Source organism: Meriones unguiculatus, chromosome 4 (genome assembly GCF_030254825.1).
Source record: "Meriones unguiculatus strain TT.TT164.6M chromosome 4, Bangor_MerUng_6.1, whole genome shotgun sequence".
In the NCBI taxonomy this organism is placed as follows: domain Eukaryota; kingdom Metazoa; phylum Chordata; class Mammalia; order Rodentia; family Muridae; genus Meriones; species Meriones unguiculatus.
In genome coordinates this window covers 105,115,560-105,142,416 of record NC_083352.1, presented here as the reverse complement: position 1 = coordinate 105,142,416, position 26,857 = coordinate 105,115,560, and the positions used below count along the sequence as shown (strand labels likewise).

General features: G+C 49.4%; 1 protein-coding gene across 1 annotated transcript; it reads left to right on the top strand.

The window, feature by feature from the left end:
• Positions 1-2,107: 2,107 nt before the first annotated feature.
• Positions 2,108-26,460, top strand: Edn3 (endothelin 3). The gene is made up of 5 exons (XM_021650775.2): positions 2,108-2,510; positions 3,018-3,330; positions 21,587-21,763; positions 22,666-22,731; positions 24,859-26,460. The coding sequence occupies exons 1-5, from the start codon at positions 2,459-2,461 to the stop codon at positions 24,866-24,868; spliced, it is 618 nt and encodes a 205-aa protein (XP_021506450.1). The 5' UTR covers positions 2,108-2,458; the 3' UTR covers positions 24,869-26,460.
• The last annotated feature ends 397 nt before the right edge of the window (positions 26,461-26,857 follow it).

The window sequence follows — 26,857 nt, the reverse complement described above, 5'->3', positions numbered from 1 at the left end:
TTCCCAATGCCGATTCTCCAGTAGCAAACACTGCTCTCTCAGGGACAAGGCAATCAGCTGGGACCCAGCACTTTCTTCTGACCTCTTTACATGGTTTTGTGGCCAACCCATTAGAGCTGAGCTTTCCAGGGGTTGGTGGCCGGCAAAGCAGCTCTGTGATTTTTGCCACAAAATGAAGCCAGATGAGCTCTGAGTTACATCACGTACCTATTCAGGCTACTTCTCTTGGATTTAACAAAATTAATTTAGAAAAGAATGTTCCGTCTCTGCCACACAAGGAAAGCCAACATTAATTGCCATAAATAAAAAAAAATGAGTGCACAGGTACAAATTTAATAAATTGTAATAAGTGGTAATAATAAAAAGAATTTCTAAATGAGCACATAATTAAGAGCAGTGTACAATGTCATTAAGTTCCAGCTGGACTCCAGTCCTGCCCATGGCCCAGGCGCTTCCTGCTCTCCTTGGGCACAGAGACGGTGCTGCTGGTTGGAAAGCTGTTGAGGAGGGATCCACTATTCTCCTGGAACAGCAGCAAGAGCAGAAGAACAGGAAAGAAAAGGCCTCAGTGCATTTCTACAATGTGTCCAAGTCACTGTAAGGACCAATTAAAGTGGAACTTCCCCTGAGGGCCAGCTGCCTCCTCACTGTCCTCCTTGTTGTACAGTGTCTTCTGTCCTTAATGCCGCTTCTCCACCTTTAACCTTCCTTATCTCAGCTGGAGTGAAGGGCCAGGGCACACACCGATCCAGGCAGTGGTTCGCTTTGGCCCCACCCACAGACACTAGCAAAGAGCTGAGCTGTCAGTGCCCTAGGTGGCAGGTGGGGTATTTTAACTCCTAGGAAAGAGAGAATAATAGACAACCTCCCTTGACCTGGTGAAACCCAAATCCCCAAAATGGACTGTGTTAGGAGGTGGTACCTGGGAGGTGACCAGGTCATGAGGATGGAGCCTCCAAGAACAGGGTTAGCAAACCATATTGTGTTAGTGACCATAGGGAAGGCCCCAGAGAGCACCTTGGCCTTCCACCACAATCCACCATTGAAGAAGAGCCATCCATGATAGACACTGGACATGTTTGGGCTTCCAAGACCCCAGAATTGTGAGCAGTGCATTTCTGTTTTGTATGAGCCCTCAGGCCAAAGTATCTTGTGACCACACAGCAGTCCAAACCAACTGACCTTCCGCTGAAACCATTGAAGGCAGGGCTTTATCACTCTACTTGCTCCCTGGCAGTGGCTGACAGTGGCTTTGAGGCCTCAGTTTCTCTTCATGTAGGATTCCACATGGGACCCTTTTGCCTGGCTGGTTTGGGCTTCTTCCTGGCATGGTGGCTGTGTTCAGTGGGCAAATGTTCCGAGATTGAGCCAGTTATCGAAAGGTGTTTCACGCCTTGCCCCATGGAAGCCACGTGGATCGCCTCTTTGAATCCTACTTTTTAGAATGCCCATCTTTAGAAATATGGGGGGGGGAGGGCTGGGATGACCTTGAAACCAACATTTTATGACAGGAGACAAAGGTTTGCGGACACATTAAACTGCCACAGGGCGCCGAGAAGACACCTGCGGACAGTTGTTGAAGGGATGAGTTGTGGCCTCTGGAGAGAGGCACCTGCCCCTCACTGAAGGGCGCAGTGAGGAAATGGGACGTCCCAGGACCACTACCTCATACCGAATGGAATCTTTGCGACTTTGCTCTCCGTCCCACTGCCCCACCTACCACTCTCTAGAACTTCTAGGCAGGGAGCTGGCTGGGGCAGCCATGAATCAGAGGTGTAAAGGGCACCCAGAGCCTTGGCCCGCAGGTCCTCAGCAGGAGTAAGGTCATTGGTGAACAGATCCTTTCCTTCAGACTGATTTCAAACAAACAAGAAACCAGCCGCCCTCCTGTGCAGCCCTTTCATGGTCTTGGTGCTCTTGGGATGGGGTGGGGTTGCTTTAGGCTGGGGAGGGGGTTGCACGTGTGAGTCTGAGTAAGGGTGCAGTGTGCACAGGGCAGAAGGTGGCCTTCAGGCAGCTGTTCGGCGGTTGGGGGGGGCGACCCTACCCCACCCACCCCATCCACCCCACCCACCCACAGGGAACGCGGCCTTTCGCTGGCCCTGGGTGTGCCTGGGGCAAATGTGCCTCTGCAAGACTCCCTCCTGCGCTTGGAAAGCGACCACCGTGAGCCCCGGGTTCAAAGGCCCAGCTCGACAGCTCCAGCCCCTCCGAGGGGCGGGGAGCCGAAGGGGGTGGTGCGGGAGCCAGAAAAGCCGGAGCCCAGCCGGCCAGCCCTGCACAGGGATGGGCAGCGCGCTCTGAAAGTTCGTGACCGCCGCAGCCAACTAACTCTGAGCGCCGGGACGCACAGGTCAGGCAGCGGCAGAACTCGAAAGCTGTACCCTGTCCCAGTGCCCTTTCTCGGTCACAAGCGTCCACCCTCCAGGCCCGGTGCCCCAGCGCCTGATCGGGGTTCATGGAGCCTGGGCTGTTGCTCCTTCTGGGGCTCACAGCGACCTCCGCTGCAGGTAAGCGGGAGGGGCGGGGCGGGGCTCGTCTCCACGCGGGAGTGCACACAAAAGGAACTCAAGCTCCGGGCTGCGTTGAGGGGGAAGCTAAGGAGCCTGGCTCTGAACCCTGAGGTCTCCCAGAGGCGGGCAGAGGGGCCTGAAGGCGGAATGATTACTTCCACTGGATCTGGGGGTTTCGAGACTTGGACTGTTCTTTGGGCACTTTCCAGAGACCATGCAAAGTCGAGTTTCACCCAGTGGAGAGTAAATAGCTTTCAGAACTTCACAGGGACTGAAATAACTCACAAGTTTGTACTGAGCGTGCACAGAGCTTTGTAAACGCTTTAAGGCATTTGGCTTAGTTTGGAGACTTCAACCAGCCCCCAGACACTGCAGAAGTTTGGTTGATTCTCATTCTGGTTTGGTGGTGGCGGTGGTGGTGGTGGTGGTGTGTGTGTGTGTGTGTTGGGGGGGGGTAGAACTCCGCGTGGGCAGCTTAGGACCCCTTCAATCCTTCTCCTGCAGGATTTGCGCCTTACCCCAACCCCGGGGGCTCTGGAAGAGCCAGTGTGTCCCAGGGGCCCCCTGAAGCCGGATCGAAGGGGGACTGTAAAGAGACTGTGGCTGGCCCTGAGGAGAGGACTGTGGCCCCAACAGCTGCCCCACCTGCCCCACCTGGAGGTGCTGGGCAGGACTGGGGAGCAGGCAGGCCTGGGGAGCGGAAGGGCGAGGGGGTCCCCGCACGCCACCGTCCTCGGCGCTGCACGTGCTTCACTTACAAGGACAAGGAATGTGTGTACTACTGTCACCTGGACATCATCTGGATCAACACCCCTGAGTGAGTTAGCCTCGGGGCTCAGGCAGCGTGGCTCCGTGCCAGGCCCGAGGCCTCAGTTTTTGTTTTTGTTTTTGTGTTTTGTTTTGTTTTTTCTGCGTGAACCTCAGCCCACCTCGTTCAGACCCAGACCCCTGCATCTGCCATCGTGCAGATCTCAGCTTTTGCAGTGTCTCCAGGCAGCGCAAGTCCTATCACAGGCCAGGGGCAACCCGCCTCCGCTCTGAGAACCTAGCCCTGGAGAAACTCAATCCTGGATTTGAGATGTGGTGGGCAGGGGGCTGGGCAGGGGCTTTAGATGCTCAGAAGTTGTCTAAGCTCCTGCCCCCAGGGGCTAAATGTACTGAGCCTTTCTCCTAACCCTTCTTGAAATTCCCTGAGAGCAGCTTTGGAGGTGGGGAGACAGAGTGGGAAGGTGGCCTTGGCAAACCCGCATGGCATCCATCCTGTGAAACGGTGTCTTCCTTTTCTGCCTATCTTGGATGCCAAGTCAGAGTGACGCAGGTGCCTCAAGTGACTGCCATCCCCCAGGGCTGACCCCAGTGCCCACAGCCCTGGCCACAGAGGGCCCATCTGTTCAGCTTTAAAATCTCCTACCTAGTAGAAGGGTGCTGATGCAACCTAGGGCCAGCCTTTGGTGAGGAGTTCTTTTTCCCAGGACCATAGAGAGGGTTTGACTGTCTTATCTCCCACTTAATTCCAGCTCAGCCTCTGGGATCCTCCTGTGTGAAGACATATCTTGTAAGCAGTTAGACGGCTTGACCTTGCTCTGGCTACTATCTCCATGGCTTGTCTTTTGAATCTTGGACTTGGTTGGGATGCTGCTAAATCTTTTCCTTGGGTGTTCTTCCAGGGACATCTACTTGAACCTGCGTAGGGATTTTCCTGTGGGAGCTTGGAGATGGTTAAGCACAAACCCTCAGCCTGGAAAGGCAACTAATCATTCTTCTTTGTGGCTTTTTTTTCTCTCCTGAAGCCCATTAGCAGAGACCTCTGGGCAGTGGTTTTGATAGTCACTCACCCACCTAGACATCTCAATAACGTAGAAGAGCGGGAGGGTCTAGTGTCTTTTTGAACCTCACGATAGTATCTTTAACCATAGCCAGGTAGGTCTGAGATCTCCCTGATGTGCCAGACTGGCAGACAAAGCTGGCTTCACTGATGAGCCCCTTGGACTCCTGCATAGGTCCCAGGCTCAGGTGGACCCTGGTTTGTTTAATCATAGCTGTTACTGTCCTTTAACTTGTCATTCTTTACTGAGTCCAGAGCTGCCTGAGACCCTCCAACTCTGTAACTCATCTAGCTGTGTCTGATGAGGCCCTTGTACAAACTTTCAGCCCACAGGGGGGAGATGGGAGGAGAACAGGGATGAGTATTGGGTGTCATGGATTGGTTCCCATCCTCAGAGTCTCAGACTTAACATTTTCTTAGAGCCACCAACTACCTGACCATTGTCCTTTTTGGTTTCTAACCATCTACCACCATGATCCTGTCAAATGAGCATCACTGAAAGAGAAACACTGGGCACTCACTAGAGGCCCTGGGTCCTGGTCTTGGCTAGAATCCCACACTATTTGGAAGAAGAAAGAAGAAATTCAGAAGCAAGGGACAGGATGGAGTCAGGAATTGGAAACCACCTTAGGTCTCTGCTTGTCCTCCAGTCTCCTTTGCACCATGTGGGCATGAACTTAGTACCAGGGACATGCCCCAGAGGCTCTATAAACACCCGGGCATGTTTAAGACATCGTGTTGAAATTTTGAGCTGTCTTGGGCAGCATGAAAGAGAGCCATGGCTCTTGGGCTTTTTTTGAGGACAGCCACCTGGAAGAGTTTTTCCAAGTGTCTGGTTGATCTCTTTTTCTTTTCTTCCACCTTGTTTTACCCAGTGGGGAGGAAGAGGTGAATCCAGTGTCCCTGTGTCCCATTCAACCACTTGGGAGAAACAAAAGTGACAGTTGCCAGACTTGAGCACTTTGAATTCAGACAAGATAAATATGTTAGCAGGGAAAAGTTTCCTGGATGGCCTTAATCTCTTTCTGTGTGTGTCTGTGTATGTGTGTGTGTGCACGCACACACACACATCTCTTATTTCCTTCCTCATCTTCTTCCTTCCCTTAAGTAAATCCGTTTGCTATCTTTACAATATTTGGAACAAGATTACAATGAGAGAAAATGAGCTCAGCAGGCCTCCAGTGGAATGGAAGGACCTGAAAATGTACGTAGTGGCACGAAAGATCTATGGCTTACTCTCCCCCCTCCCCCCACAGTCTCAGCCCCTTCTCTTGAGTGGCTTTCCTCCTCTCACATCATTTCTGTCCTAAATGGACCTACTGTTCTCACTCCCCAAGTGTCCTCACCAGAATGTGGCTGTTCCCGGTCCCTGCAGCTGGCTGCTCATGTTGAAGGAGGAGCCTTGATCCTTAGCCCTAAACCAAGAACCTTGAACTTCAGGTGTTTTTGCCTTTTCATGGTGTTCCTCTTCCTGTCCATTCAGTTGCATGGAGATCAAGTCTAGCCTCTGACTTTGTCTTTGAAGGCCACTTGTGAGGACCTTCTGAAGATTGTCTTGAGTAGGTTTCATTCTACATCCAAGACTCTGCAGTAGTAAAGTTGGAAGCTCCCATCCACCCCATCCACATCTTCATGGGAGGCTAACTGCCTAGTTTAGGCTCAAGGGACATTTATATTCTCATGAACCTCCCAGGCAGAAGATCCATGATTCTGTGCTTCTTCCATGTTTGTCATACCCTGAGCTCAGTTAGACTGTCCTCATTACACTCAGTATGCTGTAGATGTTCCTTTGATGTTGGCTGACTTTTGGTTGGGCCCTGAACCCGGTTTTGCTTTCTTACTTTAACTGTGGCTGTGGCTGTGGCTGTGGCTGTGGCTGTGGTTGTGGCTGTGGCTGTAGTCTGAAGGGCTTTCTCTCTTCCAGGAGGCCTCTTTGTCCAGGGTGCATGGCCCTCGTTAGAGATCCTGCACTTCAGTGTACTGTACATACCTTCGCAAGAACCTTACTCGTAACTTTTCTCACATTCTCCAACAAAGCCCATAGCTCCAAGGAAGCACATTTGTCCTTTACTAGTTGCGTTTCTTGGCATCTGAGATCACAACTAACAGATGGCACAGTTTAGGCATCCTCCTAAAACTTGCTTCAGCCATGTGTGGAACTCCAACTTCCACAACCCACAGGCAATTCCAAGGTTGCCAACAAAAACAAAATTCAGACCAAGAGAAACCCATCTCATCTTGTCCTGGAAAATTCACAGAGCCTAAGACAGTGAATGGGGAGGCGGTGCATGGGATGTCATACGTGTACACACTTGAGTGAGGAGGTGATGCATAGAATGTCATGTGTGTACATACTTGGGTGGAGATGTGGTACATGGGATGACATGAGTTTATAGACTTGAGTTGGAGGGTGGTCATGGGATGTCATGTGTGTACACACTTGTGTGGGGAAGTGGTCATGGGATGTCACATGTACACAGTTGGGTGTGTTGGTGGTGTATGGAATGCCATGTTTACACAGACTTGAGTGGGGAGGTGGTCATGGAATGTCATGTCAGGTGTACACACTTGAGTGGGGAGGTGGTGATCGGGATATCATGTGTATAGTCTTGAGTGAGGAAGTGGTCATGAAATGTCATGTGTAGACACACTCATGACCACTGTGGGGCTGCTCTGCCTGCACAGGTATACTTAAAAATACATGTTTCCTACCTTCACGGCATGTGGGGATTGGACCATTCATGGTTCACCAGAGAGATGGAAGCAATTGAGCTCATGTGTACAACCATGTGGAGACAGAGAAAATAGTTATATGATTATAAGTCCTGTTATACGATCACAGCAGAAACCATCAATGGCTGAAAATTTCAGCGAGAGATGGTGACACCGACTTAAGAGCAAAGGGAGTCAGAATTCTGTCTTTGATAGGGGACTTCAGTCTTGACTCTTAAGCCTGCCAACTGGATAGACAAGCCTATCTAGGCTGTGGAAGGCAGTCTCCTTTGCTCGGAGGGTAATGCATAAAGGCTAATGCCATCTGGAAAAGACCCTTACAGCAGCTTCTAGTTGGTGGTTGACCAAACAACTGGGCATCAAACAAAATTAACCCTCTGGGGACACTGAGTCTAACGTGCCCTCCAGAGGCAGCTTCCTTCTGAACTGGGTGATTGCAGATAGCAACAGAGCAGCCAGGATGCCCACCAAATTGCCCGATGTATACTTCCCCACCTCTGCACCAGGGGCCCCACCATCTGTTAATCCCTTAGGGACATCTGAGGGAGCCACTGTGATGCTGTGATGGTGACTGTATTTCCGAAACAAAAATATGAGCCACATGGCTGACAAGCAGGAATGTATTTCTGGAAAGATCAGGGAAAGACATTGTGGTTCGTGACTGTGGTGTGGTAGAGAGACTGGTGGCATCTCCCATCCTGTTTGCCTTTGCCTTCTGGCCATGCTTCTCTGTATGGTAGGAGGTGCCTTCTGCTCCCCGATTCCCTTCTGTACGGCACAGATTCTAGTGTAGCTTTGGGGCAGTGACCAGGGGGTCTCCCTGAGATTTTCCCAACTGGAGTCTCCTAAGGATGTCCAGCCTTTGCCAAAGCTTGCCATGCTGACTTAATGCCACAGGAATGACATTTGTTTTGCGTTCTTTCCTTCCCCAAACAAGTAAAGAATAGACTGATAATAATAATAATTAACATGTTTGAACTTGCATTTTAATGTCTTCTACTGCAGAACAGCACGAGTCCTGCTTTCACCATCTGTGTTCTTCAAGAAAGGTATTTTAGCAGGTTTCTAAGAAAGGCTGCCCAGCTTTTCCAAGAGGCCAATGGAACTTATGGGACTGGGACCCCAGCTTCTTGCAGACTGGGGCCAGCTGTGCACCCTCCATAGGATTTGGAGATCCCAGTAAATGTTCCCTGTTCTGTGAGCCAGCCTTGGTGGGATCATTTCTGTTGGTGCATTTATTTGAGGTAGAAAGGATTGGTCTTTGTGGCCTTTGGTCTTTGGTTTTTGGTCTTTGTGGCCATCATCGTGTTGGGAATGTGTCATGAATGATGGACTGGTCCTGACCACAGTGACAATGTGGGTTGGTTACACATCCTTCTGTGAGAGTTACACAACTGTTTGTGGTGTGTGTATGTACGCATCCTCCATAGTTTGCAGGAGACTGTGTCATTTGCCTGGGGTTATAAGGACTCTCACCTCAGTAGTGTGACTTTTGGATCTGCCCACTCAGTCTCTCCCCCTTCCCTGTTCATCTTTTCTAGCACAGCCTCCCTACTGTGCTGTTACTAATCACTGCTCCATGCATTTGACTGGGTGTGTGTATTCATATGTATATAGCTACCTGTGATCATGGGTGGAGGTCAGAGGTCAATATGATGTGTTGTCCTCAGTCATTCTGAACCTTAGCTTTTAAGGCAGGGTCTCTCACTTGGGGTCAAGGCTCCAGTCAGACTGACTACCTAGAGCAAGCCCCAGGGATCCCCACACCTTCTCAGTCCTGAGATCACAGGCACACATCACCACAGCCAGCTTCTTACGTGGGTACTGGGGAGCCAAACTCAGGTCTTCAGACATGTGCAGCTTCACTGACTGAGCCACTTTTATGGATGTCTTGTCTTCCTGGCAGTAGACTAGGCTCTGGGACAGAGCTCTCATTCCCAGCTGCTTCTGTTCTTCACAATGATGACGTTGATTCATATTCACAACTCTTTGGACTAACACATTTGCCCCTTTGTAGGATTATTTTCATAGACACAGAGAAACCCACAAGCAAACACATAAACTGTTGGTCCATCACATGGCCTACATTTTATTCTAGAAGCACAGGACCAACTTGATGAGGAGAAACTGACTTTGTTAGCCTTCAAGAGCATTGGGTGGGTCTCAGAGATGGCAGCTCGCATATCTGGCAGCTCTCATGCCTGGCATATTGGAAGGTTTAGCTTGATGGCAGAGATGCTGGGATAGACAGGCGTAGGTCTGAGGGATTCACAGCCCACTGGCTCCTCCCTGTGAATGAGAATTGTTTTTGACCGTTCCTTCATGTGCTTTCACTCCTTAAGCCCATGCCGTGACCCACTTCTCACAGCCTGGAGCTACCATGAAGCTTATGCATAGGAGAGAGATGGATTTGCTTAAGCTCATCCTTCCTTGCTGTACAGATTCTCACATACTTTGGGTCAAAGACTCAAGGCATTTAGAAAGAAAGTGACCCTAGGACTCCCTCACATGCATTTCACATGAGAAGCAAATCACACATGCCATCAAAGAGCTTAAAGTCTAGGGTCCTATCATCTTGTTGGATATTGAACTTTGAAGATGTCCTTCCATGGGTCTCAGTCCCCTGTATGCAGTGGGGTGGGGAGGGGGAGTGAAGATTCTGTCCAGGTAACCAGGGCAAGTGTTAGGGGTCAACACAGTGCTTTGGATCAGTCAGTGCAAGGTCTTGAAAATGTAGCCATCACAATCGAGGACAACTCCATCCCTGCAGAAACCTCTCACCCCAGAGTGGCTGTCTTACTGTTTTCCATTCCATTCTGGGAAGGCATCAGTGACTAGACAGTTCTTCTCAAGTCGACTTCTTGGACCACCAAACGCTGGTCTCTGTCTTGACCAGGACCAGCCAGCAGCAAGTGCCAACCCTCTGCAGTGCCAACTCCTGGAGGCTTTGTTCACAGCCTGGTGGTGTCCGGTTAGCAGAAAGGTTTCCAGCCCTTGGGAAAAGGTGTGTCTGCTTATTCCAGTGGCTGATAAAGCAGCTAGATAAAGCCACCTGTGGCCAAAGGTTGTTGCAGGTGGGATAGGATTTTTTTGTCCCACCCTCTTCTGTTACTTCCTGTTGCTTCTCTTTATTCTTGGTAAACAATCAGAAGGCTTGGGGATTCGGGCATGGTGGCTCCCAAGATCCCTGGGGCAGGCATCATGCTTCCTTCCTAAGGTCCTGGCCCAGGCTCCCTGGGTACAGTACACAGCACCTCGCCACTTCAGGGCAGGTGAAGTCTCTGGAGTCTTTCTGTTTGATCCTGTGGAGAGTTGAAAGGAAGGTAAGGCCTACCTACTTCTCCTACCCAGGAGAGCCTAGCACAATCTAGCAAGGGATTTGTGTGTAGCTGATAATCCCCGAGGTTCAGAATTTTGTTCTCCATCTCACACCAGACCCAGGCCCTGTAGTGGGTACAAGAAAGTGTGAGTCACCAGGAATGAGGCAGAGAAGACTGTGCATATGATGCGCTGAGAGATGATTCTGTGGTACATTTTTAGGAAGGATGTATAGAAAATGATGCTGGCCAGATTCCTCGATGCCCAGTTCAAGGTTCTGACTGTTGGCAGTTGCTCCCCACTCTTGAGTTTTTGTTTTCTCCATGTATCCATTCTCACCTCTCCCTTGGGAGTCTAACACCTTGCATGTCAGTTCTGGGTTTGAATAACTTAGTCCTTAGAACATTTGACAGGAAGACGCTTTACTTGGGGACCTGTGGGGGTTCCGTTTCAGCATAGGATTCGAAGGTTGGCCCCACAAGGTGACTTTTTCCTGCAGTTCCCACTGGCCAAAACCCTCAGAGCCAAGGAGGAGGAGGCCTGGGAGCAAAGTCAGGCTGGGCTGGAATGAAGCTTAACCCTGATGAGACTCATGGGAAGCTTGATTTGAAGCAAGAAAGACTGGTAAGAAGAGGCTGTGACCCCACATGACCCCAAGGGAGCATTCGGGTTTCTGCTAGATGAAAGGGGGTGTTGCAGCTAGGAACTTGGCCTTAAATCTGAAGGCCTTTGCAAGTCCCTGACATCTCTGGTGTGGTTTATTCCTACAAGAATTTAAAACAAAGGAAACTGGGAGGTAAACAATGTTTTCCTTAAGGAGGCTCTTGGCCATGGCTGGAACAGGACTGACTTCAACATTCCAGCCCTCAGTCCCGGGCTGCACCCTTGGTGCCTCGGCATATCTGCTGGAGAGCTGCTAGGGGGCCCTGTCCTCACTGGAGGAGACCCTATTTAGCCACTACTTGGTGCTCGGGTGGTTCTGTTTCACATGAGAAAATGGCCTGCTCTCGTTCTGTCATACAACAGCACTGAAGAGGAGAACCACATACACGAGAAAACACACATGTGCTCGTGTGCAGCACACCCACACGTCTACACTGGTGCAAACACTTGTGTCCCTCCTCCGGTTTAGAATCAACTGTTCCGAAAGGGAAAACCAACATGCAAAGTGGCTGGGTGTTGTGGATGATGGGTTGCTTGTCCAGGCACAGTTTAGAGGGCTGAATTTCTAGCCGGCCACAGGGATCCCCAGCGTAGACAGACAGGACAGGATCATCCTGTTGCATCCTCCTTAGTCCTGACACAGGGTCTTAGAGCCAAGCGCTCTTGTACAACTTGGCAGCACTCAGGCAGGCCTTCTTTTATGGCCTTCCGAGGGAGACTTAGCAGGAGGTTCTAGTACACAGCGACTGGGGCACTGCTGCTCAGAGCCCCGCGTCCTGACCCAGTAAGTTAAAAACCAGAAACAGATTTGTTTACTGAGTCTGTTAGAAAGGTCCAGAGACAAGGGTAGCCAGAGGGACAAATGGCTCATGGTGAACAAGGGGAGCAGGGGGCGGGGGGATTGCTTTGCTGAAAGTTGGAAGCAACTAATTGAGAATACAGATCTGCATTGAAGAACAAGGTACTCTGAGGTATAGACATTCAGAGGCACCAAAACCTTAGCACAGGAAAGCAAAGTCTTTTCGTAAAACCTATGCCTACAAAATACGAGCAGCTTAGATACTGACCTTCACCTCATGTTTGTCCTCTCCCTGACTTCTCATTTGAGGATAAAGCCTGTCTCACTAACAGGGACCCAGGTACTTTAATTTGAGAGAAGTGTTGCATTTATTGGCACTGCCTCCATGGCACCACACAAGGCCACAAACAAGCAAGACCTTGCCATCAGTGTGATGGCACTGAGCAAGCCTAGTCACCGAGACGTTTTCTGTCCTGAACACGGACTCTCCTGAACAGCAGCAAGGCAGGCCTCATTCACATACCGCAGGTAATTTGAAGGGACATGTGATGGTGTCAGCATTTTTGAAAACTCCCTCTACAAGGACCCCCTTCTTCCAATACCTGCTCTGATTTGCCTCTCCCGGCCCCACGTCTGGCAGCTATTTTGAGCCCCATCTGTCTGCAGCTTTGCATAAAGTTGTAATGAAGCCTACATCTGACTTGGAGTTTGTCAGGGTCAGTCATGTGGGCCTGGAGAGGGAAACTCTAGCCCCTTTGATGCTTTTGGTCACACAGCGGAGGGAAAGCTAGCTATCCCAAGGATTCTTCAGATGTCTTCCTTTCTACGTACTTTATTTCTCTTCCCTTTTTCAGGGGAAGAACAGAGCTGTTAACTCTTAGGCTTCCTCATAAACATGCCAGAGCATTTCCTATCACCCCCCAACCCCGTCCCTCTGCCCCCTGCGTGAAGAAGGGAGAGCAGCTTCTGTGTTCCAGAGAGCTGGGAGATGAGTTCTGTGGGAGTTTTGCTTATTTGTTTTCCTAAGGCCCAGTTGGGTGCAAACTTTCTAAATATGGTTGGTGAAATCCTGGGAACCTCTCAGAGCGGTGGGGGCAGGGGAGGGTACTGAGTTGTGGTTTTCTTGTTGGAGTCATGTTCTGGGACTTTCCCTGGGGACTGAGTGGCTGACGGTGCTTGTGGCAAGGGTTCTTGAATAGCTCCAGGTGGGATGTGGAGCTGGGTGAACCTTCCCAAGTAGCCAAACAACCTCCCAATTTTCAGCTTCTTCAGTGGGGAAGAAACTTACCCAGGATCCCAGACAATCATCAGTTCAGCTGGAGCCTAGGGCCTCCCTGCTGAGGACCACTTCCAGTCTGGCTCATGCCCTCTCCCTCTGTGCCACGTGCTCTGTCAATTGGGCTAGGTGTGTGGCCTCAGTGGCTACTATGAGGTGGAGATCCTCTACTTGGAATGCCCTGAAGACCGCACCTCTTCTAGGGAGACTCCCCTTACCACTAACTGTTTGCCTCACCGTCACCCTAACAACCATCTAAAGCAACCTGAAAGGCTGTGGTGATCAGTACTGCCAACTGGGTAGTCTAGAACCACCTAGTCTTACTGAGAAACTTCTAGCATGCCTGTGAGGGAGGTTAAGATTGGGTTAGCTGAGGTGGGGAGGCTCTCTCCAAAAGCTAGCTGAGCACCAACACTCACCTCTCCTCGCTCCCTGACTGAAGATTCAACACAGCAGCTACCCCAAGCTCCTGCTGCCATGCCTACCATGCTGTGTAGACCGTATCCCCAGACTGAACCAAACAACGTTTTCCTGCCTTAAGTTGCTCTTGTTGGTTCCTTGATCACAGTGAACAGGCACTAACACGTGGAGAAAAGTTTTATTTTGCCCACAGTTTCGGAGGGTTGGCGTTGTGGTGGGGAAGACATAGCAGACCATAGCAATTCACATCATTGCAACCAGGAGGCAGAGCCAGGAATAGGAAGGGGTCAGGGAAGATACACCTCTCTAGTGATGACCACTTCTGCTTCTTCTTCTCCTTTTCCTTCTTCTTCTTCTTCTTCTTCTTCTTCTTCTTCTTCTTCTTCTTCTTCTTCTTCTTCTTCTTCTTCTCTTCCTCCTCCTTCCTCTTCCTTTTCCTTCTCCTCTTTTCTTCTTCTTCTCCTCCTTCTCCTCCTCCTTCTCCTCCTTCTTCTCCTTCTAAGACAGGTTTCTCCTTGTAGCCCTGGCCGTCCTGGAACTCACTCTATAAACTGGGCTGGCCTCAAACTCAGAGATACACCTGCTTCTGCCTCCCTAGTGCTGGAATTAAAGGTGTGCACCACCACAGTCCTGCACAGTGACATACTTCTAATGCCCAAATCAACTCTCAGTGATGTGGAGATGCCATCACACTGTGACTCCAGCCAGCCTGGAATCCTTTGATTAGGTCAGAGACCTCATGGCCACTAATTCCCTAAAGTCTTGTAATCCAATAAAGTTGACAGTTAAAATTAATTATCACAGCTTGATGTTGTAGGGCTGTAATCTCAGCTTCTCGGGGGAGCTGAGATGAGAAGGTTGAAAACTAAAGGCAATAGAATGATTTGAAGGCTGGAGTAGCAACTTAGTGAAAATAAGTGGTAAAAAGGAAAAGTAAAACCATGGTTGGGGATGTGAGTTAGTGATAGAGTATTTGTCTAGTTGCATGAAGCCCTGGCTTTAATTCACATTATGCAGGGGTGGGGAGGGGAGGGTGGGGGTGGGTATGGGTGTGGAGGTGGGATTGATCATTACGTTTTCTTATGCACGTGGATAGAAGAGCCAAACAGTAGAAACATACTCAGCCAGTCAGGAATTCGGTACACTTAGGAGACAGTGTGGGGAGACAGCACCTTTTTCACTTAGCAGATCCCGAGACATTGTTGTAGTGTTGAGAGGACATGAGCCAGACACCTGCAGAGGTGAGCAGGCAGATAGTCGGGGGGCTCAGCTGGACAAAGCTCTGCTGTTTTGACCCCAGGAGATGGTGTCAAGGCTATTCCCAAGGCTACCACAGCTTCAGAAGAAGATGTGTTCCTTGATCTTGGAACCGATAATGAGGGGCTAGCCATCAATCACAGCGTGAGACCCTTAGCGTCTCATAGGTCTGCATTCTCGAAAGTCTTTAGCTCTTTCTGGGGGCTGTGAGGGCACTGCCATGGGTTCTTTCAACATCGATCTGTGAGGGTTTTCTGCTGCAGAAACAACGGAAATTAACAGGTGGCCAGTGCCCTGCTTCTGTGTTTATGAAACATGAGGTGTGTGTGAGATCCTATGTAGCCAGCAAGTGTACATGTGTGTTTTCTGCTTGGGAATTGAGGACATAAGGAACCAAGGCTTTCTGTTCCATTTCATCCTTGGAAGTTGGAAGACCACCTCATGTGCTATCTGGTTTAAGGTCTGGCCCATAGCTGACTTTCTTTTTAAATAATTTTATTTATTTATCATTTATTACAATTTATTTACTTTGTATCCCAGCTATAGCCCCCTCCCTCAATTCCTCCCAGTCCCACCCTCATTTCCTCTTCTCCCCCTATGCCCCTTCCCTAGTCCACTGATAGGGGAGGTCCTCCTCAACAGAGCAAAAAAAAAAAAAAAAAAAAAGGGCCCAGGGGTTCCTGCAGAGACCAATGTTCCCACCAAGGAGCAATGCATGGAGAGGACCTAGGAACCCCCCCCCCCCGCTCAGATGTAGCCCATTGGCAGCTTAGTTTCCAAGTGGGATTCCCTAGTAAGGGTAGCAGGGGCTGTCTCTGACATGGACTCAGTAGCTAGCTCTTTGATCACCTCTCCCGGGGGGTGGGGGTGGGGTACAGCCTTGCCAGGCCACAGAGGAAGACGATGGAGCCAGTCCTGATGAGACTGTAGCTGCCTTTCATACACGAATGATGAGTAGGAAAGGGGTGAGTAAAGTCGAAGCTTCTGATTGGCTCAGCTCATTGTCTGGAGCTGGACTCTGAGAAGAGAGATGGAGGCAGGAGGTGTGTTTCCTTCCTGCTCAGCGATGGTACTAGTCAACCTTGCCATTCCACCACAGGCACAAGTGGAATGAAAAAGGATGTCAGCCAACTCTGCTTGTTGGTTTTGGCCTAATTTTTTAATGTATTGGTGCAGTGAAAAACATCTTTGCTTGTAGACATGGAGGCCTTCCTGTCATACCTGAGAATGTGCTTGCCAAGTGGGAGTTTGTGGTAACAAGCAAGAAATACCTTGTTTAGACACGATGCATGGAAGGAACTTTTTGGAAGGAGACAGACACTCTTACATCAGAACAGCTCAGAGGGTAGGGCTGCTACAGTGTGGGGGACCTGGAGTGGCAACTGATGCCTAATGCAGGACAGAGGCGCTTGGCAAAGAGCAGCCCCACAGTGCCCTTTGACCTTGTGCTCCTTTATTAGGAGTCTTGGAAGAGAGAGAGACAGGGTAGCCCATCTGAGGAAGGGCCGGTGGCTGGAGGGATGGGGAACACCGGAGACTAGATTCAAGGAGACCAGAACCTCTAATATTGGTCTCAATCTCTGGATGGAGAAGCCCCTACTTTCCATCATTGACAGTGGGGATCCTATCTCCAAGACTGCCACTCCTCCTCCCCAATCCCATGCATTTGTACACAGCAGGCAGCTAATAGATGATTGTTGACATGAGGAGAGTTACTTCCTGGCACATCTGCATTTCGTCACACTGGCGAGAACACGGTTCTAACTGGCTAATACTTTGGAGCTAGGAAACAACATGGCAGACACCAGCTTCCTTGCCTGAAGAACTGAGCTTCAGACGATGTCCTAATGGTTCTGTTTAAGGATGGCTTTAATGGAATCTGAAATTGAGCCATGACGAGACAGCATGCCAGGGTCTGCCGAGTAGAAGGAGGCTGTATACAGTGATGGCTGCTACCTCCTGACTACTAGCCAGTGGGAACCATTTGTTTCTCCTCTCTTGGCCAGCATGTCCCCAAAGCCCCATGAACTGCATGCTGGGCTGCCTCCTTGTCTTTGCTTGCTTGCCTCAGAAGGGAAAGCATGAATAGAAGGAGAGACACTCAACCAGTACTTTAGTTGTTTTTTTTTTAAAAAACTTAAAACAACTATATTGTGAGTATGTGAATTTATAAAAAAAAAAAAAGGAGTAATAATGGGTGCTACCTTTGTCACTGTTTCCCTCTGCCCAGCTGCTTCACATTATGAGAGAAGCCACTGACCCAGGAGCTGTAAGCTCAAGCGCTCACCATAGCCAGATCTGCAGCAAGCACGCAGAGAGTGGCAGGCATAGAACAATTGGGAGGACCAGAGCCTCGAGATGGGTGGAGTGCGTTCTTGCAGCCAGTTCAAGGCCAGAACTACCATGATGGGGCTGCTGCCTGACAACCTTAGTTATGCAGGAGAAGCTGAGCTGTTAGAGGGAGGACAGTGGCCATGCCGATATGCTAACCTGTATGTGACTCCTTGCTTCCTGTGCAGGGCCTCCTGTCTGCTTTACGGTGTTTGTCCAGCCCCTTCTCCAGTAGGTGTTTCTAAATGCCATTCAGTGGGGAAATGAGGAGCAAGTTTTCCTTCTGTTTGATCCACTTTGCTAGTGGTGTAGAACTCAGCAAGTGAAGGCCTTCTGCTGATTCTCAGCTGTGCCCACCTTTTAAATGTCACATGCAGCTGCCGGCTTCATGGTTAGAAAGGTGGAACTCTTTCTAACCTGGACCTGGGACCACGTGTGTGTGTGTGTGTGTGTTTGTGTGCTTCCTAAAGTCATTTTCCTTGTTTAAAAACTTCTCACAGAGAGATAAATGAAGGGTGTTCAGTGTTGCTCTGCAGATGAAGACGAATGCGGGCGACTTGGGAGTTTAATATTTAATAACATTTGTCTATGACATTTGGGAAAACTTGAAAAATAAAGACACTGTGATAAATAAGATTCTGGCATCTCTGTCGCTCATTAAATAATGAGTGTTCTCTGTACATAAGTTGAGAGATGATTTATTATACAAACACACAGAGAGAGCGCTAGACACCGCATGTGTAGGTATGATGGAGAGCGTTTTGTTTATCCACCCCCTTCATCTGCTTTTCTCGTGTGCAGCTCTGTACTATAACTGATATCAACAGATGGGAAGACTGCCTGTTTCCACAAAGCATTGCGTTATCTAAACCGTACTGCTCAACGGTAGGCAGCCACAGTTGGGTCGAGTGTTCTGTCTGGTCCAAGGTTCTCAGCCAGTTTAATTCCGTTCTCACGCTTCCACTGTGGAGTACTTCCTGTTGCCCATTCAGGGAATGGAGACAAAGGCCAGTCCTAGATGAAGTGCAGACTCTTTGTGAGATGGGCGGTGGTGCATGGCCTGCCTGCCAGGACGAGGCAGGGCAGGGAGGAGCATTGTTGTGGTTTTCTGGTTCCTTTATTGCTTAGTCACACATCACAAACACAGCATGCCTGATGAGGGGAATTTTTCAGCTGATGGAACAGCTTCTCAAACCAACTAGATAATCAAAGGACCCGATTTCCATTCATTGCTAACTCTTTGCTGAACATGCCCCATGCAGCATCTCATGCTGGCAAATGCCTGACAATCTTTTTGTATACTGAGAGGGTGGCGTGCTTTACGACTTAATAATGGAACTAGCAAGTAACCGCTCTGTACCCTGTGTACCTTTTCTATGCCAGAACACACAGGCTTGATGCTTCTCCTTTTTCAATTTGTCATCTCCCAGAAGCATGTGAATCCTTGTAGGCATGGATGTATTTATATTTCACACTTAAAATAACCCTAGCTACATGGTAGGTGTGTAAGAGCCTGTGGAGTTTTTCCTACTGACGTTTTCCATGGCTGAGCCCATTAATCTGCATAGAATCCGGTTTTGTCAGGCTGGGATTACCTCATAAATAGCAACCATAGGCTCAATCGCAGTTTTTTTTTCTTTCTTTTTTTTTTTTTTTAGTGTTTTATTGTGATTTGTTGTTTTCTTGCTACAAGGTCTCATTCTGTAGCTCACCCTAGTCTGGAACTCAGTGCACAGCCTAGGCTTAGGTGGAAGTGATCCTCCTACCCCAGTTTTTATTCTACTTTGTGTTAAGTTCATCACTGGTACAAAAGAAATAAAAGCCTAGCTCTCTGCTATTTTCCTCTCATGGTTTTGTTTCTGCTTTCTCCCACTGGTGGCCCTCCTTAGGCCACCATTTCAGTGAATCTCTAAGACTAAAAACACCTTTTCCCAGAGGGCGTACCCAGTATTCTGAGCCCTGCGTCCCCTGCCTGAATGTCCTCAAGGCCATATAGATATTATCTAGTGTCTGACACATTAGGGCACAGCTTGTAGGTTGGTGTGTAGACAGATCATGGATGTAGCCTGGGAATAGACGAGGCTGCATTGGTGTGGGATGAAGAGGGAAGAGAAGCTGCCGGTGTCATTTGGATTGCCAGATTTCGTCTGAGAACTGCAAGGAATACTTTCACCCCTAGCATAAGGCTGCTTTTCTGAGAGGTTATGAATGACTTGTATACTTAGACCTGGAGTAGGTGGGCCTCCACGTTGAGCTCTTGTTCCAAACCCTATACATGTTCACTGGGGCAGGACATACCAAGGAGCTCTGGCCAGCTCCTAAGAGCCTCCCATCCCTTGGGGAGGGGGCTCAGCTCTGTAAACACTCTTTGAAGCTGTCGGGGGCGTTTGTACATGGCGTTTTTTTTGCTTGAGGCTGCTGGGAAAGTGCTAAAACGTCTCTATTAACAAACACCCAGTCTTATTTCCCTACTTAAAACACTTTAGATGAAGCCTTTTGCTTCAGCTGAGTGGCTATACACCCACTGATGCATGATCACCTGACAGCAATTTCAAAATTGCAGGTCTCTATGCTGATGGAGGAATAGGAGCACAGCTGTTCCTCATGTGTAATTTTCACCAAGAAATGGAGGACTGGCTTTAAAGTCAACACTTAGAGATTTACTGTAACCCCGTTACTGGAAAGATACACCTTCGGCCAAATCTGGACCCATAACAATGGCCACATTTTTCTTCTCCCCTCTCCCCGACCCTGCTTCTGAGAAAAGATCCAGCTCCCAATAGGACTGGATCCTTCCACTTTCCTCTACCTTGCTCAGCAGCTGGGCCTGTATAGGTTAGCGGGGAACCCCGATCTGTTGCCTCTTAGGGTGCTTGGTAGGGGCAGAAGCAAGAGGGGCATGGGGCTGGGTGGGGTGCTCTTCTCTGGTCTCCAACCCAGCATAGAAGAAGGCAGCTGTTCCAAGCTGCAGGCACCCTGCCTGACTCTCCTCAACACCCCAAAAAAGACTTTATGGCTGCCTGCTTCTAAGGAAAAGAAATTCAATTTGATTTTATTTTCAAAACAGAGAGGGTACAAGGCCACCCTTTGAGGTGGATAATTGGTGATACTCTGTGGGACTCAGAAACAGGGATGAACAAGAAGGGCCAGATTTACTGGAAAAAGGCCTTTGGCCCCATAAGTTTCCTTAAGTTCTTGGTAATTTGTCTCCCAGATCATGTTCAGTTACATTAATGAATTAAATATGCGGTTTTAACTTTTTCTCACTCGACTCTAGAAGTCTCTCCTCTTTGGAGAATGAGCCACGGTTGGGCTGCATTCGTTCTTAAAACCAGATTTAAGCGTTTATTGCTCTAGATGACACGCCTCCTAATGCCAACCATAACCATAAGCGGTTGATCATTTCAGACAGCTTTTGCCACACAATAAGACCTTTCCATGATGAATTCTTCTCTCAGCCTCCCCACCGAGGTGGTGGCGGCGGCTCCTGGAGAGCATCGGGTACACCCGCTGGTGTTTGTCCCTTTGAGGGACACCACATTCAGGGGCTAGGGTGGATCTCTAATAACTGTAATCGCATCTGCCCCATTTTTCCCTAGTGCCAGCTGTGAGGCCTGCTGTGTGCCCTGCCATGGAGTTCAGTTAGCACTAAAGTTGCTAGGGACAGCCTCAAGTATGGAAGGCCTTATAGGCACCAGATCAGGCCCCAGACAAGTAAGAGCACATGGATCAAATAGACCTCCCTGTCTGGAGCTTGGGTAACGGAAGGACAGGTTCCTGGCAGGACAATCCAATGGTTCATGTATGTATCTGTGTATGCATGTGCATGAGGAGGCCATTGGTCAGCCAGCAGGGTGCCACTCCTTAGGAGCCATCCGCCATTTTAGAAGACAGGTTCTTTCACCAGCTGAAACAGTTAGGCTGGCTGGCCACCAAGCCTCAAGGAGCCTCGTGCCTCGCCTCCTCAGCATTGGGGTTTTAAGCACAAGCTACCACACGCAGCTTCTTTACATGCATTCTGGGGCTTTAGCTTGGGCTGTCATGCTTGGAAGGATTTTTACTAATTGAGGACAGGCTAGGGACTAGCTAGAGGTCTCAGGACTTGCTCTGGAGGAGTTGGGCCTTTTTGGTTCGAGTTGGAAAAGAGAGAAAGGCAACTGCGTGCCAGGAGGAGCTCAGAGCCTGGGGCCTGGGGCCTGGGGCACGCTTGCAGCCTCAGGCATCTCAGTGAGGCCGAGGGCTCCCCTAAATGCGTATGTTTGTGCCAGCTCTGTAAGGCTGCTAGTGCGGTCAGCTCTTCCCTGGGCCTCCAGCAAGTCTTTGCATCTCAATAGCCCATTTCAGCATACCTAGTTCACTCCAGACAGTTCCCAGCCAGCATGCTATAGGGGGGTGTCCCACTCTGGAGTGGCTGAATGGACCCCCGCCCAACGTTCCTCTGTGCTCTGCAGACAGACTGTGCCCTATGGACTGTCCAACTACAGAGGAAGCCTCCGGGGAAAGAGGTCCTCTGGACCATTTCTGGAAAGCTCCCAGCCTTCTCCACGGACCCATTTGCGCTGTGCTTGTGTGGAGACAGACGACAAGGCCTGTGCACACTTCTGCATGCATACTACAGGTGTCGCCAGGTATGACATACCTTCTAGTCCCACGCATACCCAGGTACAAGTCACTGGTGGGCAATGCTAAGCCAGGGGCTTCACAAAGGTGGGTGGAGGATAGGTCATCCAGGTCTTCAGCCTTCCTTGCCTTTCAGAACACAGGCTGCAGCCATGGTGTATAGTCCTGTAAACAAACCGGAACGAACTGGGAATATTTAAAGAGTGAAGAACCCATCAGTCTCCTTGTATTTTCAGCTTCTTTGCAAACAGCATGAGGAGTTTATAGTCTTACCACGTGATATAAAGGACCCCCTGACCTGGGCTACCCATTTGGTTTATTTGTGGTCCCTGGATCTTTTATCTGTATTTGAGACTGCATGGTCTTCTCAGCTGCACAGAGACTGCATATAGAACCATTTTGGGTGGTAAAAGCCACCATGCTTGCCCCAGGACCACTGTTCTCTAGATAGGTGCTATGAAACTCTTGGCTCCTCTTTTCCTTCATATTGGCCTTACCAAGCCAGCCAGGCAAAGCAGCCTATCGCTAGCCTGAAGGAAGGGCTGAGTGGTGTGTGGATGGGCCTCCCGTGGTCTCCCTTATGAGTTTACTAATCTATTGGAGCGGGTGAGCTCAAAGCAAGGCAGGCACTATGGCCTCGGGGCCGGGCTCTGCCATCTGGGAAACCTGGTGCTCACTGCACTTTTGTTCTCAGATGGGGTTCCGAGCACCCAGCGAGTAACCGAGCAGTGTTTTTGGTACTCAGACATCCACCCACCGAGCCTCCAGTCCTGCAATCAGTGCCTGGAACTTGGTCCTTGGGGAGGACATATTAACGAGCTTGTTGGTGGGGAAGAGGAAGTCATAATTTGGCACCCCCAAACTAGCCACATGGAAATGTTAATTCCTGAAACCTGCTGTGTCCCCACAGTGATTCCAGGAGAGCAGAAAGACCAGCTGAAGAGGAGAAGAGAGAGACAGGAGGCCCACGTCAAAGGTGAAGACAGGATACATTTATTCAGGGGCACAGAGTGGGTGGAGAGGTGGCATCTGCTCTCAATAAGGGGCCAGCGGGACTCCAGAGCTCACAGGAGCCCTCTGCAATAGACAGTCGTGCTTTTTTTTTTTTTTTTCTATCAGCTCTGGGTATACATGGTTATTGTCATTTCCCCGGTCCCGAGTAACCCTTTGTGTTTTTGGAGCACATCCTGTGTCCCCCTTGAGTCTAAGGTAATGACTGCTCTCCCTGAAACGGCAAAACCCTTACTTGCCATTTTGATAGCTCCCCAGGCTGAGCTGATCAATCCCACCGTCCTCTACTTCCGTGACCAAGTGTTCCCTGTTAAGTCCTTTCTTCTTAGCAGACATGGCTGTGCCCCATGGGCAGTAGATGCCCACCCGGCACTCCCAGATCATTTTGTTATTGTTTTAACACCTGCTTCATTTTGTGTTGGTTTGGTTTGGTTGTGTGTGTGTTTGTGTGTTGTTTTGTGTTTGGTATGAGCAATCCTGAGGGCTTCCTGCAACCAAGCTGAGCTCATTTGTCAGCCTAGTTTGTCTACCAATTTACCAGCTCATTTGTCTACCAATCAGAAGTGTTACTCAGCTACACATCTGCAATGGGATAGTAACTTACGTTCGTAGCCTGGAGCTGGCCTCAGTTCTTGCAGGGAATGATCAAGGGAGCATTAATCCAAGCCCTGCCTGCAGGAGTTTCTATATATATAAGATGGCTTCCAGTGGTCTAGAGAAAATGGAAGAAAACAGAGAGGCCAAGGTGCCAGCAGGTCCTCAGAGAGTGTGTGACAGGCCCCAGCTGGTCCGTACTCAACCTCCTCTTCATTCCTTTTCCCCTTTACAACTTTTTTCCACCCCTAACTACAGTTCTGTCAGTGAGCGCAGGGTATAATCAAAGCTATCCACTCATTGCATCATTTATTAATTTACATGTGCGTTCATTCAGCCAAGATCTGTTACTCACCTGCTAAGTACTAGATCCTCACTATTCTAGCCAGGCAGGGAATGAGGCAATGGGTCTTCTTTAGTTTAGTTAGTGGTCAAAGCAGACGGTAGACAAATATATACAGCACAAACTGAGGAGAGCAAAGGAAAACCTGGCAGTTGATCAGGGTTAGTGCTGGGTGGCTGTGGTTTGTGATTGGGTGGACAGGAGCTATCTCACCATCCAAGTGACCTTGGCACAGAGACCTGTAGAAGGGATGGTCTGAGCTACATGGATGCAGGAGGGAGAGGTGTTTCAGGCAGCGAAAATGGGAGAGACAAATGTCCCGGGGCTGTCCAAGGAACAGCCATCAAAGGAGCTATGTGCAGAGAGAGCACATGATACCCCCTCCCATACTGCTGCAGAGAGGATCCAGTGACTGAAGTGCATGCTCTGTTAGCACAAGGGTGAGTGTGACCCCAGCACCCACATAAAAAGCTGGGTGTGGTGGTCTGCTCTGTGCCCGTGACTCTGTGGCTCCGGTGCAGAAAAGCAGCTCCTTGGGCTCTCTGGACAGATAGCCCAGCCTAAACAAACAGGCCCAGGTCCCCACGAGGGACACTGTTTTAAAAGAAAAGGTGACTCATCCTGAGGAATGACACCTGAAGTTGCCCTCTGACCATCACAGGCATGTGTGCCCACGTGCCTGTCTACCGCTCCCCTCCCCACATCCATACACCCAGTCAAAAATGAGATTGGGTTTGGTGGGAGGTGTCCCCCTGGAGCCTGTCAAGGTATCATCCAGATCCTTCTAATTCACGTAAAGTTCTTAGAAGACGCTTTGTGCCAGAGGAGAGCCTTTAATTCTGCCGGCATCCCTCTCTGATTAGATGTTGAGTTAGCAATGGCCACAGAATGGCAGCTACTACTAAGCCATTCTGAGCTTGTGGTCATCAAAGAGGGAACCAACCGAGGGCCTCTGGGTGGCCACATCTGCTGCTATTCTTCTTTTCACACCTCTGTTCTCAGCTTCTAAAGTCACTGAGCAATTTAGTGAAGGGGAACTTCCAGGCAGGAGGCAGAAGAGGCGTGGCCAGAGTCATCTCTTCAAGTTGGAAGAGCTGGTGTGCTAACATAACATCCCTCTTTTTTCTTTTCTTTTGTTCTCTTCCCTGGAAATAGGTTGAAGTAGAGAACAGATAAAGGCCTCCAGCCTTAATGAGCCCTAGCAGGCTACAACCGATGCTTCTTTCTTCCTGCAGTGGACTTCATCCTCGCCCTCTCTGCCTGCCAACGACCTTCCAGGAAAGAGGCATGGTGCTTACACAGTTTAACTTTCCACCTCTTTAGGGACAGGGGGAGAGTTGGCCTGAGGCAAAAAAAAAAGAAAGAAAGAAAAAAGAAAGACCCACCCAAAGAGTCCCCCCCTTACTGGTACAGCCCTATTCCAAGAATGCCCAAGTCCAAAAGACCCCAGTTCCCTAATGGGTAAAATGATCCCACATGTGCCCCGGGGGCCAGATGCCTGTGGCTCCAGTTTCACAAGGAAATTGTTTGGGAGGTACATTAAGTCAGAAAGCTACTTACTGACTTTTGACATGAGGCCTCTTGGAGAGTAAGTGGACACCAGGCTGGCTCTTGGCAAAAGTAAACACGCGTCCGTCTCCTAGAAGACACAGGACACCCATGTGGCCGGAGTAGGCCTGCTTCTGCAGCCTGCATGGCCCGTGCAAGTAGCGAGCTGCGAAGCATCCATCCGATTGAGACCTAGGGCCCAGATGTTGCAGTTCACAGGATTTAGCAACTTTTCAGCCATGCTTAGTGTTCACCAGAAAAGCGGACCTCAAAATTAAGAAGAAAAAGGAAAGAAGAAACCTAGATGTTGATGAGACAAAAAAAGAAGGAAAAAATGCATTCTTGATGGTTTTGAATTTTGGAGCACTCAGCAAAGAGCTGTGGGTTCTGCAATGGCCTCTGTTTTGGAGTTCCCGAGCCCACCTTGCAGCAAGCTGCCCTGAGGAAAGCACCAGCTCAAGGCTGTTAGGCTGCTGGATATCTACTTTCATGAATAAATGTGGATCTTTGGGGAGTGGCTTGTGGAGAAGCTGAAAATACAAACTCTTTGTACATTATGTAAATTCCTGTTTATCTATATAATTGGCAACAACTGGGAATTGTAACTCCTGGTGTCTCAAAATCTCTTTTAGCTGAGCTCTTTCAGCTGTGTTCATGGTGAGTGTGGGGGATGAAGAAGGGGGGGCAGACTGTGAGTCCCCATGTAAATTCTGTTCTGCAGGCTCAGCTGGGACAGTCTGCCCACCTCCCCTCTGGGCCTCACAGCAATGTGAACCTGTCTTTGGGCATGTGCCAAGGGCGCCATGCGGAGACACTTTAGCTGTTGTGTGAAGTGGGGCTTTAACCAGATGGTAAACTTCAGAGGCTCGTCTCCTAAGTTATTACAGGTGTGAACATGCCTGCCTATTGCTGGGGGGTGGGAGGAGGGAGAGTGACGGTTTGCTGGTGTTGGGGGATTGTACAGTTTAGAGAAGTAATTATTTATTGGGGAACTATTTTCTACTTAACTTCTTTAGGGGATCTACTAAAAGGAAAGGCATTGTAGATAGGTAGACAGACAAATTTTTAAATTGTGTTTATATCCCTTAGCACATACTTCAAGCACACACTATTCAAGACCGTGGCCAGACTGTATCTTAAAGACACCTCTACTCACTGTGCGAACACTTAGAAGATAAGTCAACTGCATAATAAAAAATCTGAATGTTTGCTCTGGTTTATGGGCTTTTCCTTGCACACATAGTTACACATCCACTCTTCACAGGCCTCTGGAGGCAGCAGGAGGGGACAGGAGTTCTAGAGGTAGGATTCATCAAGAAAGGAAAGTTTAGAGTGAGGCGGGGCAACGATTGGAATACTAGGGAAGGCGAGGAGCCTGGAGACCAGCTAAGAGAAGATAAGCATCAGGGCAGCTGGGAAGAAAGTTTGGATGGAGTTGGCAGCTTTCTTGGCATCCCTGGCTCCTCACACAACCTTTGCAGGGAGGCGATCATGGGCCTATTGCTCAGGGCATTTAAGAAGTATCTCCAGAAGTGACCACAGTAGCAAGGCCACACAGGACATAAAAGCAAAAGGGAGGCTGTTTGATTAAAAGGAGAGGGAGAAC

What these genes read in the sequence shown, in the direction of transcription:
- Edn3 (XM_021650775.2), top strand. Translation starts at nt 2,459, where the DNA reads ATGGAGCCTGGGCTGTTGCTCCTTCTGGGGCTCACAGCGACCTCCGCT. An exon ending in CACAGCGACCTCCGCTGCAG is followed by an intron (nt 2,511 to 3,017) that starts GTAAGCGGGAGG and finishes CTTCTCCTGCAG; the next exon opens with GATTTGCGCCTTACCCCAAC. An exon ending in ATCTGGATCAACACCCCTGA is followed by an intron (nt 3,331 to 21,586) that starts GTGAGTTAGCCT and finishes TGTGCTCTGCAG; the next exon opens with ACAGACTGTGCCCTATGGAC.